General features: G+C 35.8%; 1 protein-coding gene across 1 annotated transcript in view; it reads right to left on the bottom strand.

The window, feature by feature from the left end:
* Positions 1-518: 518 nt before the first annotated feature.
* FLRT2 (fibronectin leucine rich transmembrane protein 2) overlaps positions 519-19404 on the bottom strand; it is a 62910-nt gene continuing 44024 nt past the window's right edge. Inside the window, exon 3 of the mRNA XM_015865238.2 lies at positions 519-8332. Coding sequence (XP_015720724.1) covers positions 5920-7908 — 1989 coding nt within the window. The 5' untranslated portion in view covers positions 7909-8332 and the 3' untranslated portion in view covers positions 519-5919. The remainder of the gene's footprint in view (positions 8333-19404) is intronic.

Genomic DNA, 19404 nt, shown 5'->3' with positions numbered 1-19404 from the left:
TAATTCTTTTCTTTTCTTTTCTTTTCTTTTCTTTTCTTTTCTTTTCTTTTCTTTTCTTTTCTTTTCTTTTCTTTTCTTTTCTTTTCTTTTCTTTTTTCTTTTTTTTTTACAGAATACCTAAATGGCCACCAGTGCTTATATATTTCTGTTACTTCTATTCTCTGCCTTCCCATGGTAAGAAAAGATAACTGAGGTACCAGTCTAACTCAGAGGAAATACCAAGTTCAGGAAGTGTAGTGAGTGATGGAGGAGGTGGTGTACATGCAAACAAATTGTACAGCAGGTATTGGTAGTTTTCCTTGTCTTTCAGGGTTAAGACAGAGAATGAGATAATTCACAGAGGAAATTTGGTATCTATCAATATTACATTCCTAAACTCTAAAGCGACTCAACTTGTAATGTTCCATATTTCAGGTTCTGGCTAAGTCAAAATTTAGTTATTGTATATGTAATTACTCTTTACCATGTACCTGAAACATATCTTTATCCACGCTGTATATATTGTCAAATGTATTAGGTTGAAGTTATACAACAATTTATTAAGGCTTATGTCTGAAAAATTCTGAAAATTCAAGAAAAGTTTTGAAGGGAGAATTGGAAAGGAAATCACATTTCATTTCAAGGAAAGAATAAATAGGTAAAACACAGGTTTAAGACTGTCAAGGATGAATGTCAAGTGCATTTATCGAATGACTACGCATATAATGCGTCCTAGCTTCCACATGTAGGTAGGTACTTGTTATAGATGTGTATAGTTGCTTAACTTCATCCAATAATTGCAAATACTGAATTACAAGCTGTTCTTTACATTGATTTCTTATATGCATATCAAAATGAGATAACTCTATAACCCTATAACCATTAAATCTGAGAAATGGAAGTAACAAATGATTTAACTCTTTGACAGAAGACAAAAGTATTACCATGTGAAGAGCATGGGCATACAGTAAAACATTTGGAAAATAATTCAGGAATGAAAGAACAGAATTTTTGTCTTTGTATTTTCCCTTTCAAATGTTCACATTCTTATTTTAATCAACTTGTTCATATAAATAGAGCAGGATTGATGCTATTGTTTTCAAATAACTTTTTACTGAATATGTCAACAAGATAATATATAGTGTATAGCGAGGTTTTGAAGTTAACAATGCGTGCAACATGGCATATTGCAGAAAACAGATAATGCAGACTTCAAATCATCTAATTTTCCATGTTAAAGATTGAAAATATACCAAATACAGAACAGAACATGTATGCATGTCTCAGTTAAAATCAGTTTTTTTGAAAGATCATCTTCTGGGACCAAGTGATCATAAAAATTTATTTAGTGGCTTGTTTCTGAGAGGATTGGCAGTCAGTTGTCATTGGGCACAATTTTTACATAGTCCCAGTATGATAAAAGCTTGTCAGATCACTTTTGGACTAGTTTTTCAGAAGGAATATGAGCCAGTGTTCTAAGAAAGGACTACCAGCAAGGCATTCCATGCTGTACTTAATTTTAATGTCAAATAGTTTGATACTGCCCATATAATCATTTGAGACAGAGTGCCCATTTCAGTGGAGTTCAGAGGAGTGATCATCAGCTTCCTAGTATAATCTCTATGTTTGGAAGAGAGTACCAGGCATTATTTAATGAGGCTTAAAGCCAGTAATGCCTGAATTCAGCACCCATTTCTTTTTTGTTTTTTGTTGTTTGTTTGTTTGCTTTCCCACTGAGTAAAACCATTATTCTCATGCTCTAATGAAAAAAAAAATAATAATAATAACATTAATATATCCGTGTTATCATTTATGGTGAAGAAGTACCATAGAAGTACTATGCAAATTAACCACTTCACTGTCAAAATCTGAGACAACTTTCCTTTCAATATCATCAATAAAGTGCCTTATGTAGACCCTTAGCTTCTTAACAATATAATGTGCATAAAGTTATTTTCAATACTTTTCTTAAAGGAAGAAATTTTCTCTCTTAAAAAGAGAAAGTGATTTAGATAAAAAATATAGTTGAACTACTCTAGCAGAAAATAGCATAAGCTATTTAATTTTTCTTTTAGCATCACATTCACTGTATTTCTTTATTGGCTTACAAGAAAAATTGTTAATATTTGAAGTCAAAAGTAAACCAGTGTCTAAATATTCTTATGAAAATTTGAAAAAAAATTCCATAATAGTGTTTCCAGTAAAAACATTTTAACGAAAAATCCATGCATTCATCAGATGGGTTTTTGGTTTTTTTTGTTTTGTTTTGTTTTTTGCTAACAAGCTACATGCAAGGAACATTTGTTATAATGACAGAATCTATGAAAACAAGTTTGTAAATAAATAAATCTTCCAAAGGAACTGTAACACTGAACAAAGTTGTGCTGTGATACCACTTTAACATAATTTCACTTTTTTTTTTTTTTTAATACCTCTCATCAATCTTATCTGTACACCTAGGCCAGTTATTAGCAGTTTACAATGGACGATGTGTGAGATATTGTCTGTAACCATTCATTTCTTCCCACATTCAATGAACAATTGCAAATAAGGATCAAGAATTCATCACTTTTGAGTTCCTAATGAGTTATATGTGCACACACTTGGGATTTTTGCTCTACAGTTCCCTTAACTAGCATCTGTAGTCAAACATTTCTATAAAGTGAGGATGGCTCCATTTTCATAAGCCCAAGGGAGACGGCTACTGATATTAAACTTTATATCTCCAGAAGATCATTGACCACAAAAATGACTTTTTGTTATTTTCCCAAATATAATGAAAACTCATCAATATTTTTATGCAGATGATAAAAAATGAGGCCTTACAGTAGGAAGGAACACTCTTCAAATTCAATGTATGCTTTTTTGTTTGTTTGTTTTGTTATTGTTTTGTTTAATTTTTAGTGTATTTTACTTTTAAGACTACAGTTGTGAATTTACTTAGGTAGTTCTCCCATGGCTATCCTTGAATTTTGTTGTAAGTAGATTTCTCATTTTTTTTCTGAAGTGAACTTAGTGAAAAGAATCTTTGTCAGTATCCCTTATCAATATATATTTTCTTTTTCACACAGAAAAGAAACTTAAACTATACTATCTTCAAAATTACTTTGATTTTTTATCTAGGTGAGCCAGTTATACTCTGCCCACATAAATGTACATTTCATCACCTGGGATCAAACCACAGATTTTATGAATGTCTTCAATTTCTATCTTATTAGAACTGTAATCACATTTGTTGTTTTCATTTTGGGCTTGTGATCTTTCACTTAGAGGAAAGCTGAATTCCCTGAATAAGAAATTTGCTACAAGTAAGGCGCCTAGCTATGGTATCCTGTGGCCTGTAACAGAAGATGTTCAAAAAGGAGGATAAGGATTCCTCTAGCATGAATAACTGAAGTATGAAAAGCTAGCATGTGCATACATTCAAAAAATGCCTTTAGAAATCAAACATACAGCTTGTTATTTCAGTGAAATTATATGCTACATCCACACCCAATATGAATCTCAGTCTCTACTTAATCTGAAACTCTTACATGTCCATCATGCAATGGAAGCGTGAAGAAGCACAACTATTTGCTGCTTGTCTTTTGGGTTTTGGCAGCTAAAACATATTAAGCAAACCGAAAGTATCAACCTTCTCATCATAATCTTGAGCAAACAGGTCACAGAGAAAAGACTTTGCATAGATAATTTCTATCTGGAATTACACCATTTGAAATCATATGGCAGCCTTTTATTCAGCAAAATTTCAGTGACTTTACTATTACAGTAGCCACACAGGTTGCCTAAAATACCTGTTATAGCTGAGGAAAATAACAAATATACAGAATATAGAGTGGAATTTCAAACTGCAGTTATAAAAGGTGTGAGGGTGAGGATGCAGTTCCTTATATAATGATTGTACTTTGCCATCAGTCATAACTGGATTCATTTTGCATTTGCAGAAAATGAATGTTATCATGCAACTTGAATTTGAGAAAATGCACACTCATAGACTGCTGGGTTGCAGGAACAGGCTGACTGAAATGAGCAACAGAAAGGATTAAAATCCTCTTTCCCAACATAAACAGTAAAAGTGCTCCAGCTTTTACTTCTGATTCACTTCTTTGTCCCTAGATAGTCACTGCAAAAAAAAAAATAAATAAATAAAAAAAATCTCTTTTGTTCCCTGCTCCATTAAAAAAAACAACTAAAAATTTGCTTCTCTTTCTTCTCCTTTCTGTGAACTTTTCCTTGTCCCCAAGTTCAGGAGAAAGTAAGTAACTTAAAAAACGAAACAAAACAAAACAAAAACAAAAACAAAAACAAAAAAAAGAAAAAAAAAGGAAAAAAAAAAAAAAAGAATTAAATTCCACCACTGAATTGGCAAGAAATCCAGAGTTCTTGGCAGTCATAGAATCAGTGGAGTTGCAGTTGTTGGAACACAGTCTAATTTTGAGAGCAGCATCGTAATTTTCATACAAGCATAATGCTTCACATAATGCATCACTCAGAAGTGATTCCAGCTAAAGAATTGGAGGGAACAAAGGAACAAATTCCAATTCCACCTGCTGATATTCAAACGCAGATCATTGTGAAAAATTTAAAAATCTTAAGATAAAAAAAGGGAACTTTGGAGAAGCAGTGTACTTGTGCTCTCAAAATTCCTCAATTAATATCCATCTCTGTTCACCTGAATGGAAAAAAACAAAACAAAACAAAAAAAAAAAACAAACCCTGAATTTATTCATGATTTTCCCTGCTGTACATATTTCAGTTCACAACAGGCCCAGAAGACTTTCCAGTAATAAGTTAATGTAAAAAAAAAAAAAATAATAAAATTAAAAAAAAATTAAAAGAAGATCTTCCATGCTTATTTTTCTTTTGTTGATTGTTTTTATCTTTTTTTTACTTCACGCTGTATGTAACTCAAACTGCTAAATCAAACAGAGCTTGAACCATAAAAGCCAATGGAAACCTGTCCATTGGCATTATGTTTTGCAATATGTTTTCAGCAATTTCCACTTTTAGATAGTAAATTCTACACGAACACCACAGAGCTGGGAGCACTTAGAATTTCCCTTGTTCAGGTTTTACCTGAACATGCTGTGTCAACAAATGCTGCTCTGTTAAGGAGAGGTGCTATCTAATGACAACTATCTGTTACATACTGATAACCTTCATCTCCCACTGAGAAGGGTCAAAGAATTCTTGGAGCTTCTTAATCATAATGAAAGGCAGGAACCATTTCTAACATAAAAATGCAGGGCACTGGGGGACGTTTTCAGAATAGCTTTTGCAAATAGGAATCAAGGTCACTTCAAGTTTGACACTGAGTTCTGTCTACCTTTCCATGTATTTAGGGGAAAAATAATCAAATAAGAAGTAGCCTTTTTGGTAGCAGTCAGAACTCCAGCTTTGAGTTGGAGGTAGGAAATACAGAACTGACAAAGGGGAACAGAAATATTTTAAATTGTTTGAAGCTCAACAGCAGATGCTGGATTTGAGCCAAACGGGTTTCACCCATTTTATCTGAATTGCTTTAGGCTGTTCCTAGTAACCCTGCTTTAATATGCACTTATTTTCCTGTATTACAGGACACCTAGGAACTTACATCCCTCAGACAGCTTCGACAGCAAAGTGGTTAATGTTTGAAGAATGAACCATTCTTTCCTTTGCCATGACACTGGGTTCTTATTGTACAACCCTGTACAGTACTTAGCAATATTTTTTTAAGATTTAAAAAGCAAAGAGTTACAAAACCATTTGCAATTGACTTGAAATAGAAAAGATAGCACTTTTTAAATCCCATTATATAGTACACCGTATAAATTACAGAGTATTCAAATGCATAAATGCATCTGCGTAACATTTATCAAATGTAATTTTTTCATTGTTGTGAGGGTTACTTTTTCTAGAGTTTTTTCTCTTTGTCCTTGACACCCCCATCTCCCCTCACTATCACGTATGACAGTGCTCCAGGTCTGAGACATTGCTATTGCAGTATCGTATGTTGTTGGGGATGTGGCAGTCTGTGTAGTTAATGCCCCCATTTGGGGTATAAATGGGCTGCAGTCTGAAATCTCCTTTAAGGAGTTGATCATTATTTAAGGACACAATCTGGAAGCTGGTTTCCGTCATTTCCAGGATGGAGTTGTCCTTCTTGGTCCCTGCCTCACAGTAGTCATCTTTCCGACGGCCCCGATTGTATTTCCACTTCTGGGAGGTGTAACGCCCCTTTTTGTGCATGTGCCAGCAAAAAATGCTGAGCAGGACCACGAGCACAAATATCACTGCACCCCCAATTAAACCTGCAAGCAGAAATGGGGAGCCCAGGTTCTGAGAAGTTGTCTGCTCATGGCTGGAAGGGATGTTGCTGCCATTGTTTGAAAACGAAGCCTTTGTTGTGGCTTCTGAACAGACAGTGTCTTCTCCAGTTCGGTAATTATTATAAGTATCCAGAGGAACCAAGCAAATCCGATAGGTGGATTTGGGCTCCAGATTTACCAAGCTTAAGTGCTGTTTCTCACCACTAACTATTCGTTCCTGAACAATTCCTCCTACCAGACTATGGCCCATTTTAACCCATGTGAGTTTATATGCCATCACGGTAAAAAGAGATATCCAGTTAACCTGGATGCAAGTATCATTCACAAAATGGATAGAGAGTTGAATTCGTTCAGATATAGGAGGTGTTACCCTTTCTCTGTCTTCCCTGTCAGGCACAGTGGGGAGTGTGACTATGATAGGAGTCAGAGGACTATACTTAGTACTTGGGGGAGGAACTGATGAGGAGGGAACTAATGTAGTTGGCTTGGCTGTAGCCGGGACTGGGGTGATGATAAGTGACAGACCAGGGGTGGTGGTGGGGCATGACAGCATATTCATATTAAGCTCCCTGACTGCCATACCTCGGACCTGCTCTGGTCCCTGACACATAAAACCCCGTACATTGATGGAAGAGGGAATAAACTTGAGCCATTCAGTGACCCACTTAATACTGCAGTCACACAACCAGGGATTATTCCTTACAGTGAGTTGTCTCAGGTTGTGGAGATCATCAAATACACCCTTTACCAACATACGAAGCTGATTGTTGGAAATATCAAGACGTTCCAGTTTGTGAAGATTTGAGAAGGCTGTAAGTGGTATATGGGTTATCTGGTTGTCTTGCAAGTACAGCCTTAGCAGATGTGTACCTGGAAGATCAGAAGGAGGATACGTCAGTGAATTACGCACTATAGAGAATTCCTTGAGCTTGGAGAGGTGGCTAAAGGTGCCTTCAGCTATGCCTTTATTAGTAAGCAGATTGCCATCCAGAATCAGACGCTCCAAACTTGTAAGATTCTGGAAGGCCAAGTCTGAAATGACAGCAATTCGGTTTTCATCTACTCGAAGTTCTTGTAAGTCCACTGGAAGGCCTACTGGTACACTGCTTAAGTGATTCTTGGACAAGAACAGAAGCTTGAGGCTGATGGCTTCCCGGAATGCCCCATCCTCAACTCCAACAGTGGAGATGGAGTTGTCATCAAGGTGCAGTTCTTCCAGTTTCAAGAGCTGAGCAAGAGCAGCCCGAGAAATTGTCTGAATGTTGTTTTCCTGCAAGTGGAGAACCCTGACATTTTTGGGCAGGTTCATTGGGAATTCATCCAATTGGTTGCCATACAGATAGACTGTGTGCACAGACTGGACATTGTGCAACTCTGCAGGAAATCCAGCATTATTAATTTGGTTATTATGGAGGTAGAGGACAGTTACACCCTCTGGTATCCCAAGAGGCACTGAGGTCAAGCTTCGCTCATTACAGTAGACAAAGTTTCGGTCACAGCGGCACACTTTTGGACAGGCCAAAGTTTTGGAGACCTGCATGTAGAGCCCCAGGGAAAAGATAAGCCATGATTTCAAGAGAACAGCCCAGTCTGAGGGCCACATTCTAGTCCAGGAACCCATTTCCAATTTAAAGAAATAAAGTATCAAATTGTTAAAGAACTGATAACAATAATAAAGGACTAGTAGCAAAATCTCAGGTCATTAAAATTGGCTTCAGTTTATGTCCAGTGTTCAAGCAGAGATAAAGTCCTTCAGGCTAAATATAAAATAATCCTTTTACAATTGGCCCACCTCCTACTTTTGATAAGAAAGCCACAGTCCTATTAGCCAGGGTTACAAATCTTGTTGCTTTCCTCCATGTGTGCCAAAAGAACCAATAGCCGCGTCCTTATACGTAAGCAACCAGTTAATTTAAAGCTGCCAAACGCTGTCTGTGTACATGTTGCTTGGAGTGATAGTATCTCCTTTCACTGAAGTCTGTTGATGCTCAGCTTTCCGAAGTCAGCAAAGTCCTTATAACAGCTATCAGCTGGATCTGGCCTGCCTGTTGAATAAAAGAAGAAAAAAAATGAATACCATGAAATGTTTAATAGGAAAGATCAGGCCTTTTGGAAGACTATTATTAGGCTGTGCTCTTCATGGCCTTCTGTTATTAAAAAAAAAAAAAAAAAAAAAAAGGCATTAGTATTAAATATTAACTTAATACTACTATTAAATGGTCTTGAAATAGATTCGAAGTCACTGCAATGACTGAAAGACTTTCAGTGACTTCACTGAAGGCTAGATCCATCACTTCTGCTTGCATATTGTATCTATCTCCAGTCTTTGCCTTCTCACTGAACTTTAAATGCTAATACTTAAAGATTTTACTTTTTTTTCCCTTAACTTTACTTTTTTATTTTACAGAACTCCAATGAGCCCTATTTATTGAGGCTTGATGGACTGGGATCTAGGCCACACTATTTAAACACACTCTGCATTTTTTTATTTTCTATCAGAATCTGGAATGTTCTGCTACCATTTACATAACGCCCTCACATATTTTCTCCTTCAGTTTTAATGTACAATGCCAGATTACTGCACCTTCCATACAGTAAATTAGCTATGTATGAGGGGAGTCTTCTTAAAATATGGTAATCTACAAGTACAAGATACTCTGCCGTAAGGCATATATTTGTTAAAGCTATCATCTCGATATTGTTACTTATGTAAACTGTGCTGTCAACAGACTTCAAAATGAGCATTTCACTAAATGAAACTGGCTCACATCTGCTCAGTTATTGTTTTATGATATCAGCTCAGAAAACAACAGTTTTCCTAGAGAACACCTTCTTTGGAACCATAGAGATACTTCTTTTAATTCTGCTACATAGTAGCTGGTGAATTTCTTCATTAAAAAATTGTTAGTTCTAGTGTAAATGAACTTATATTTACAGCTTTTAAGAATACTTTTAACAAATCTTCTTCAGGTCACTTATCAAAAATTTCAATACTTTAAAGCATGCAAAGGAAGATACTGCATTGCATGCTATAGTAAAGAATTCCTTGTTTTACTATATGTACAAATATGTATAACTATGTATAAAATCATGAAATATAAGATATGTGTTTTATAACCCAAAATAGAGGATATAAATAAGTATTGTAGAGCTCAGTGTCTTCCACTGTAATTACATGAACAAAATAATTTCCCAGATTTTTTTATTAAACTCAAAGTTCACTGGCTGTGAATTAAGTTGAATAGAAATCATCTTTAAAATTCATTTTTTTCATTATTTAAACAGACTAAGCATCACCCATTTTTTTCAGACGTGAAAGAAATGTAATTCAGTAGTACATGAAAGGTTGTCTTTCTGTCACAGTTGTACAGTTGTACAGTTTATAACATGTCCGAAACACTACCATGGGACTGTAAGTTCAGAAAATCTCTTTTGGAGTCAAAATCTTTTATCCCTGCAATCTTGCATTTTTAGATTACCATTCCTATTTGGAGTATCATTAGATATCAACCTCATGTCAAGAACAGCTCGAGACAGATAAAAACCAAGGCCCTGAAAAGCCCTCTAATTCACCATTATGTCTTCAAATAGTAAATGCACCATAATGCATGTTGTCCTTTTCTTGAAATGTAAGATTATCTACACCACTATTCAAAGATTTATTTCTCAGAGGCACATTTTGATGTAGAGTTTTCTTTTTAATCACACGAGAACTTGTGATTCTGTAGCAGGATTAATATGATCCTAGGTGTGACGGTTTATCTGACTCTTATATGTCCTGTCTCCCACCTAGATCATACTTCTCTGATCTGTCCTGACATTGTCTTTTTAAAATAAGAAGGAATGTGCAGAAGAGCCTCCTCTGAGATGCGTGGGACTGCACAGAATAATAATGGTTCTCTCACCCCCTTTCTGTCATCAGAGACAATTTGCACCTCCCACAAGAACAATACATTATATTTAGTTTTGTTTTGATCGCAAATATGATTGTTGAATAGGCTTTTCTGACACTCAGCTATGATAGAAAGCCAAGTTGAGGGCATGCAGTCACAGCCAGCTGCAGCTCCTGATACATGGGGGATCTCCTGAGGTGAGAATGTTGTATTAATATGTACCTATACATTTACCTTACTCTAAGACTCTGCCTAAAGTAGCTCTCTGCTTGGTAAATACTGCATCTAAATAAAAGATTTAAGTAAAAAATTTAGTAAATTGGGTCAAGTCATGCAGTGCTTCCAATCAGGTATTAAAAGAATTCTGACTGGATGGTAACTGAAAAACAGCATTTTCGAAGGTGACACTCTGAAATTCCAATCCTTTTTATGGTTACAATGATTTTGCACTCAGAAATCTTTTAAAACATTCCTGATGAATGTTAGCTTGCCCTACACTGCTGATGCCAGTTGAATACACTACTGGTGCTGGGATTTGGAATAGATGACCCCTGAAGGTTCCTTCCAACTCTACAGATTCTATGATTCTATGATTTGCGTGACACTCAGCTGAACATGAGCCAACAGTCTGTCCAGGTGGCCAAGAAGGCCAATGGCATCCTAACATGTATCAGAAATAGTGAATCAAGCAGGACCAGAAGGACCAAGGAGGTGATCATCCCACTGGACTCAGCCTGTACCTCAAGTAGTGTGTTCAGTTTTGGGCCCCTCACCACAAGAAACATGGGTTAGTGGACGATATTGGTGGTACGTGGATGTTTGGACAACATATCTTAGTGGTCTTTTCCAACTTCAGTGATTCTATGATTCTGTGAAAAGGGGTCCTTTTATTAATGCCACTATCCTAAATTCCAACAAGCATACTAGTAACTAGTACGCTGAGACTATAAAACTCATAGTACAGAAAATATGCATTGTCATTCAGGCAGCTACTGCTGATTGTATTAAGCAAGAGCACAAGGACTAATCTAATAAGATATTTATGACTTCAGAGTTGACTGTGGTTTAACAGAGGGAAGCAGTAAGGAAGAAAATATACAACTGAATGTGTTTAAATAAATTATTTTGGTAAGACTTTACTTCAGTACTCAACTATTTAATAATAATTGGTGGTTGCAACAGTTGCAAGAGCAGAATATTTCACCTCAAGAATCCAAACGCAAATTGAGTTATGTCCCTGTGTTAGAATTTTTCATCCCAAATATGCCAAGAATATCAGATTTGAGCAACACTCTTGATTTGAAAATGGAATTCCTGGAACAAAAAACATCTAGGGCTAATTCCAGAAAGCTGGAAAAGTTGTCTTTTGCTAATCATCAGTGCTGAGAACAGGTAGAATAACTGTGCTTTCTCCCTATCTCTGTAATGTTGGCTTTCTGAAGAAAAATCTCTATTTTCAGTACTTATAAGACCTTAACTGAGTCTTTCCATAAAGAAATCGCTTATTTGCAGCGGCAAAATTAGTGTGAAGACAGCAAATTCTAAAAACCAAGCTGGGTAGAGAGGATAAGGGTAAAAGAATACATTGTGGTTAACTTGATTTATTTTTTTTAAACGAACAAGTAATAACACCTCTGCTCATCATCATCTTCATCATTTTTGTTTCCATTTCTTTATCATATACACTCAATATCTATTATTTCCCACTGTATCCTCCTTGGAGCAAAGGACATGTCTTCGAAGTTTCTAGGACATTTCCTGTCTTACTGCAACCAGAATATTAATTCCTGTTAGGATTTAAGAAATGAAATATAGAACTTGAGTGAAGCATACTGAAATAAATGAGAGCATATGTACACGTTTTAGGTGGCCATGTATGAAAATTTGGCTTAGTGGCCTGAGTTCCTGACATCAATGAAAATGTTCCCTTTTACGTCTTAAAAATTTTTGATAAATGTTTTTGTCTCATTGTCTTCTCAAAACTGCTTTATTAAAATTCTCTTTTGGCATAATTAACATCTACCTTAGAGTGTTGTATAAAAAAATCAAATTTTCTTCTGTTCTAATTTGTAACTGATACTTTCAAAAACTTTGATTAAAGTTATTAAAAAGGCTGAAACATCTGGCTGGAATTTGGAATGGTGAAGGTTTTTTAAGAATCCCCATCACTGCTGAGGAGCATCCGCATAATTTCAGGCTTCAGTCATCTTGCTTTGCATAGGCCATGCAATTTAGCTTCAATATATATTTGCATTTCAGTAATTAATATATATAACAGAAAATGCTTCCAAGTTACAAACCTGTATAATATAGGAATAAAAACTAACATCTCACTAGCAGGTATTTTATAGATATCTTTCCTATCTTGCTCAACAGTCCTGCTTTGATGGCTGGGTCTACAGTGTATAAAAAATCTTCCAAATAGCCAAAGGGCAACCTTCACCACCTTTCATGCAGTCCCAGATGCAGTACTCAAGTCTCTGTGGCTGCCTCAGAACCTTCTGAGGTTCAGGGAGGAGAAAACAAGCACAGGAATCAAGGAGGATGAATAGCTTGTGGAATTCAATCTGCATATATATACTTACAGTCCTGTGTTACAAACACAGGAGTCTTGCTGTGTTCCTGAAACAAGGTTGTCTGTCTTCATGTTGTACACAAACGCTATTAATTTTTTAGAAGGAGTAAAAAATAAGAATGTTAACTATACCATCCTTCACAGAATCCTAAAAATAATTAAAAGCAGTTCCTAGGGACCTGGATATTTTTTCTGATAATCCAACCACATAGCATTATTTGCCTAGCAGCTTATCCATTTATCTGAACCTGAATGCCACAAATAAATAAATTAGCAAGCCAAACTTGAATGTCAAAAATTGACATACATCAAAAAGCAAGTAAAACCAAAACCAGACGATAGCTTACTCTTTTCACTACTACCAGACTGTGAATACTATTCAGTACAAAGCCATTTTCTTTGCTTTTCCACAGATCAAGGTCAAAATCAAGTCATAATCTTACTCTGCATAATTATCTTACACAGTTAAGTGCAAGGCTATTATGTCTGGAATCAAATAACACTCAGAAAACAAATATAATTCAATTTCTCAGGAACCCAGCACTTCAGAAAGATGTTCTGTATTTCTATCACTTGGCAACAAAAATAATTGCATAATAATACCTGACAAATGTCTTTTTTTTTCTATATAAGTAGAGCTTGCATATATATATGAATGAATATTATACTTTTTTACTGAGTAGGAGCCAAAAGTGTAGGTTTACCGTGTATGATTCTCTAGGAGTTACTTGGTTTTGAAAGTCCTTAATATCAAGCTATAATGTCTTCATCACAGGCACAGAGAAAATGGCATTATTTCTTGAGAAACAGAAGTACTTTTACAGGAAACCTTTTTGCATGCTTGATGCTGTGGCTGTCTCACCTTTAGGAGTGTGCACAATGTAAGAAGAAGAGGTAAGGAGGAAGAAAAAGAGGTGAAGAACAAGACAAGAAATCCTCTCTCGGGCTCTCTTCTCCTTAAGTGAATATTGTTATCAGGATAGTGGTCAGTAGCCAGTACTGGAAAGAAGTGTCTCTGCACACAGTTGAAAACACAATGAAGTCCATATGGACAGATTTTGGCAGAGTAAGTCATTACTACCTTTGCAGATTATTAAGCAGACATATTTTTCAGAAGGATGCGGGCTTCAAGAAGTCATATTTTCAAAGACGTGACATTATGAGCAACAAGCGTTATACATTTGGAAATGTGAATCAAATAATGGTTCTAGCCAGTGAACAGAAATCTGACAGATCCCAATTCCTGTCCTCCAGGAAATAAAGCTAAAACATCAGAAAACTCTCCTCTCTGTTCACTGAAAACAACAAAAACAAAAACAAACAAACAAAAATCAAAACCAAAACCAACAAAACAAAAAAGTTTAAATATGAAACTTTTACCTTCCTGTTTTTCCATTCCCACCTCTAAGCAATACAATTTCTCTTGACTAGTAGGAGTGAATATATATGAATGAATGTTATACTTTTTTACTGAGTAGGAGCCAGTTTTAGGATTACCACTAGATAGTTAGCTTGACAGCCTCTCTGCTGCATGACTGATAATCATTTGATCTTTATAGCATTCTGGGAAAATTATTATTTATGTGTTCTAATATTGAGCATTGTTCCAAGTTAGAATTTTCTTTGCTTTATAGTTCAGGCTTGTTCTTTGCCTAGAAGTACTACAGAGCGCAATTGTTGCACAGAAATGAGGAGGTCAAAATAGAGAGCAAGCTACTGGACCACCTGGAGTGGTCACTCTGTACCAGGAAGGAAAAAACTGAAGTACCTGCAAGATCCATATCTAAAGGCTTCAAGTCAAGGTTGCCCTTCATTCCATCAGACCCTTTACTGTGCCATGTCTGACTCAATTTAGTGGACTTGTCTACTAGTGGACAAATGGATATATGTGCATAAGTTCAGACATGAAGATTGCTTCCTGCCTAGAGTAATGTATTGTTGTTCCTGTGTTTAATTCACTAGTTATTTATCTGTGAGAGAAGAACATTATTCACAAAAATGGATCTTGTGTAATGTTGTCAAGACTGTATTGCCTGTGACAATTAAATAACAGCAACTATAGCCTCTGAGCCCTGAAACATCTGTATTTCCATTCAGTCTCTGCTTGTGTGAACAGATGCCCTATTGATCAATACAATCTTTTTCATAATCAGTGAAATCAGAGTATATGACTGTATTTGGAAATAATAATAATAATAATCAATTTCTATTTCAGAAATTAAGTGCTATAGAACATCTAATAGTAAATATCAAAGAAAGTACACTTTCTATTGCAAGAAGACACTGTGGTGCTATCCATTCAAATTTATCTTTCAGTTTGTTGTATCACGTAGTCTAATCTGAATGTCTGTCTGCATGGATTAATCTTACACAGATTTCTGCTATTAAATGTTTCAGCTTCCGGCAGAACCAGAAGGGGAGTTCTAGAAATGGAAAATTGCCTCTAGAGTTCTGAATTCTAATGTAAGAATCATCAGAAACAGTTATTTCAGCCAGCTGTAGCTATCAGAGGAAAAGTTAATGAAGACTCAAACAGCATATCAAAACAAAACCTTTGCCATCACAGACATGTAGGACTTCATCATAAAACATAAAGGAGAAAAAATGTGCAGAACACCAGCTTTTTAGCTAACATGAGATTTTGGGGGTTTTAGGACATTAAGGTAGTTCAAAAGTCACTGATAACCTAAGCATACGCTTGGGAGGAAGTATCTATGCATTCATTATAAAATAGCTGCTTGTTGAAAATTTAATCCCAATGGCAACTATCATGATATTTTAACTCTAGTAGGCAAAGAGGAACATATGATCACCTCCAGAAGTCATATTAAGTAGAATTTTACAAGTACTAGAAAAGTGCTATTGATGTCTCTATTAACCTTCCCCTAAGGTCTTTTCTAGTTTTTCACCAGGCTAATGCTGCTCTGTTCAAAACTTGACAAACCTGTTAAAAAGTGAGAACAACTGATTTACTTCAGTGGAGAATTAATTCCTTAGTCTTTTGTCTCCAAAGACCTGATCTTATATCTTTGGTGAAATAGTTTTGATGAATCTCATCTAGTACTCCATAAACTCAGCAATGTATTATGTGATGATATAAAGTTGGATTGAGAAAGTTGAAAATCATAGATGAAAAGAATCTTACATGAGGAGCTATCTGGAACATTTCACAAAATGCATTTTCATTAAAGTATACGATTTCACTGAAACACAGAATGTTTCATAGAGATTTCTCGGTTTTGATTACATTTTCAATAAGAAATGTGTCTGAGGTCCAGTGCTTTCTGATCACTTATGACCAGAGTGAGAGAGCAGAAAAAAAAAAACAGTGAGGAAGAGCAAAAATTTGACCTTTATTCCAAAAGGTAAGCTTTGACAAAATTTCATTTCAAGAAAGCATTCATAAAGTACATTTAAAATCATGAAAGCTGTGGAATTATCTGCCTCTGGACAGCTTTACTTGGCACGGTCAAGAGAAAAGAAAGAAATTGCTTGTTTGCTTTCTTGATCCTTTGCCAGAGGGCTTATAGCTTTCTGTGACAAAAGCATTTTTTAAACGTATGTTAAAAGAATAACAACAGCAACAACAGAACCTCTAATAATACTAAACTAATTTTAAATAATTCCTCTTTTGTAACACAAACATTCTGTACTGTGTTTAGCATAATGCATTTTTTACTAAGAAGAAATGAAGGCAACCTGCTGTTTCTTTGCAAGCAAATTGGTCCCTACCTATAAATTATTCTACACTGTAAAGCAAAAAGTTTGCTTTTATCTAGAGATATGTGGTCAGCCTGGCAAAACATCTTTGGATGATTTGAAAAAGCTGCTTTTAGTGACCTAAGTGACTAAACATTGCTTCTGTGGAGATAACATCTTGACACATTTTACATGCATTGCATGGTTCTACATCATTCATGAGACCGTGTGTGGTGTTACACTGACTTGTGGGTACTATTCATTCAATCTTAGGAAAATGAGCATGGGCTGCCATATCTTATGATCTGCACTCAACCCCCCTATATGCCATAATATAAATAAAGATGTGTTGTATGTACACCCTTCCAACAAAATCAGAAGATTTCTCCTTCCCCCTCCCATTGCTTTGCATGCTACTGGCATTCAGAGTACTAAGAAGTACTTCATAAACTCTCTTAATGAGCTATTAAAAATAATAAAGTTGCCTGCACTCTAATTGCTTCTGAACACTGAAGAGAACCTGTCATGTGTATGGTGTAGTCATTTAACCACTGAATGTACTGTCCCCAGATAGAGAGTAGATCTTGCTCACAGGACATAGACAATGTAATACACAAACAGCAGGTTATTAAACAAAATTTAAAATCTTTGCCATCAGATAGCTAGTTAATAGGAAAAGGAAAAAAAATATATAAAAAAAATGGATAAAGAACATACAATTAAGCCTCTGAAATAGCTATTCAGCTAAATAGCTGAAATATTCATCAACTGCACAGTATCTTAGCATCGACAGTGCCTGACAAGGGTCTGGGGACCTGGGATTGTTATCTTTTTTCAGCAATACAATTTTCTGCATGCTAAGGTGAAGCAAGTGTAATATTCTCACTACTCCAAGAATGTCTCTAGAGCATTTTGTATAGGAAACACATTGTGCTTTTACATATAATCAGAATTTAAAATATATACAAAAGATCAGCAATACAAATCAGTATAGCTATAGCAGTAGCTGTTTTCTAGCAGTACAGAAGTACCCAGAAAGAAACGGCATTTTCTTAAAATCCACTGTTCACCTACATGTTGATAAAAGTAATAATTTACATTAGTGTACAGAGAGAAAGACAGACAGAAGCATTAGAACAAAATAGTTTACCAAGGATTCAATCCACTTAAAAATTTTCTTTTAAATTTGCTTCTTTGTCATTTAGGGTTTTGTTGTTGTTGTTGTTTGTTTGTTTGTTTTCTTTCTTTCATTCAGATTTCTGCTAACTCTGTAGGATACTCCCTGTTTTCCATGATAGGGCCCTATTTTCCATTTCAATATTGATGGCTGAGCATATATTCTGAGAAGGTAAGCATGGGAGGCATAGAAGGACAAAGAAAATATGATAGGTAGTTGGATAAAATAATTCAGTGCACTGAGTCTGTGAATACAAATCTTGATTCTAGCAGAGAGCAGATATTTTTTGGCACTTTTCCCTGGTTTGGCTCTCTTGCGAAAGCGTACTACACTACACTTCTGAGGCAATCATTAAATATTCCCATTTAACATGAAAGTTAGTTGAGAAAGAGAGGCTGAAATGAACTGTACAGATGAAACACAGGGCAGCTTAAGTTTTGCTTAAAAATATAAGTGCAAGCTCAAAAGAGTAAATTGACATTTCCGACTTTATGATTCCAAGTCTTTGAATTAAAACCACAAGATCACGAGAGGTCTTTAGGAATAACAAAGTAACAAATAAAGACAGTGTCGGGTGTCAAGAGCACTGCTCCTGCAGGATGAAGGAGAAAAAATTACATGTTTAAACACTGGCTGCAGCAGTTTACATCATCCAAGAAACTAATAGCTGCCCTTAACTTCTAACAGCAGTTCAGTTCCTTTGGAAGAAAAGGCAAATAAGCAGAAATGATATTTGTATCTGAATAAAGTCATTTTTCAGTCTTCCTCCTGCTATACTCCTTGACGGAGCAGAGATCCTGCACACACAAAGGATGCACAAAGACAAAGCAGAGCTGTGTAGACACCTTATTTCCAGAAGCTGGAAATGTGCTGTCCCAACCAGTTATTTTCTGCCTCACCATGGTGACTGCAGAATAGAATATTCTGTGTGAATGTTTTACATGCTATACAACATCACAAGTTCTCTAACTGCAGAGAGGAAACAGGATAAAGACATCTACCAGTAAGCAACTAATTTTCTCCAGAATGTACTGAGTAATCAGAAAAAGTCTGCCATTTGTATGTGTTTATGAAGAAGAAGTTCACAGTAGAAGAAACTCTGGTATTCTGTCCTAATTTTTCTGTCATTATATTTTCCTAGTAGATGCTCTAAGAACTGTTTAAACAGTTCTCCTGGTCTTATGTTACTTAGGAATTTCAAAGCCTGAGAAAGTTAGCAGAAAGCAGTGAAAGCCAGTCAGCTTTGGTTTTTGAGTTCTCCCCTTTGCCTTTGAGGTCTGTATGCAGTTGGATAAGTGAGATAAAAACTGTGAACAGGCCTTAAAAATGACACCTACCAGCAGAAGAGCAAAAAGAAGAGTCCTCTCCCATTAATGCTTCTCAGTGGGTGATCTTTAGCTTTGTGCAGACAGCCAACAAAGACACTTGTGCACCACTTAAACTCTCTTAATAGCTTTTAAGTGGGTCCAAAGAGGTACAGAAGCCTGGAGCTGGGCTGCAGACCAAAAGCAAATTCCATCTGACATATGCCAAAGCATTTCAGGCAAACAGGCTCCTTATCGATGTCTCCTTGTGCTACTGCTCAACCTAGTCATTACTGCAAGGTATCACAGAAGTATTATTAGTAGTATTTTGTGCTTACACAAAACTAGACATCTGATATGAATCTAGGAAGTGACTCAAGGAAGAGACAGAAGGATTAATTGGGGAAAAAAAAAAAAAGAAAGAAAGAAAGAAGAAAGAAAGAAAGAAAGAAAGAAAGAAAGAAAGAAA

This window comes from Coturnix japonica, chromosome 5 (genome assembly GCF_001577835.2).
Source record: "Coturnix japonica isolate 7356 chromosome 5, Coturnix japonica 2.1, whole genome shotgun sequence".
NCBI lineage: Eukaryota > Metazoa > Chordata > Aves > Galliformes > Phasianidae > Coturnix > Coturnix japonica.
This window is presented reverse-complemented; position numbering and strand designations above follow the sequence as displayed.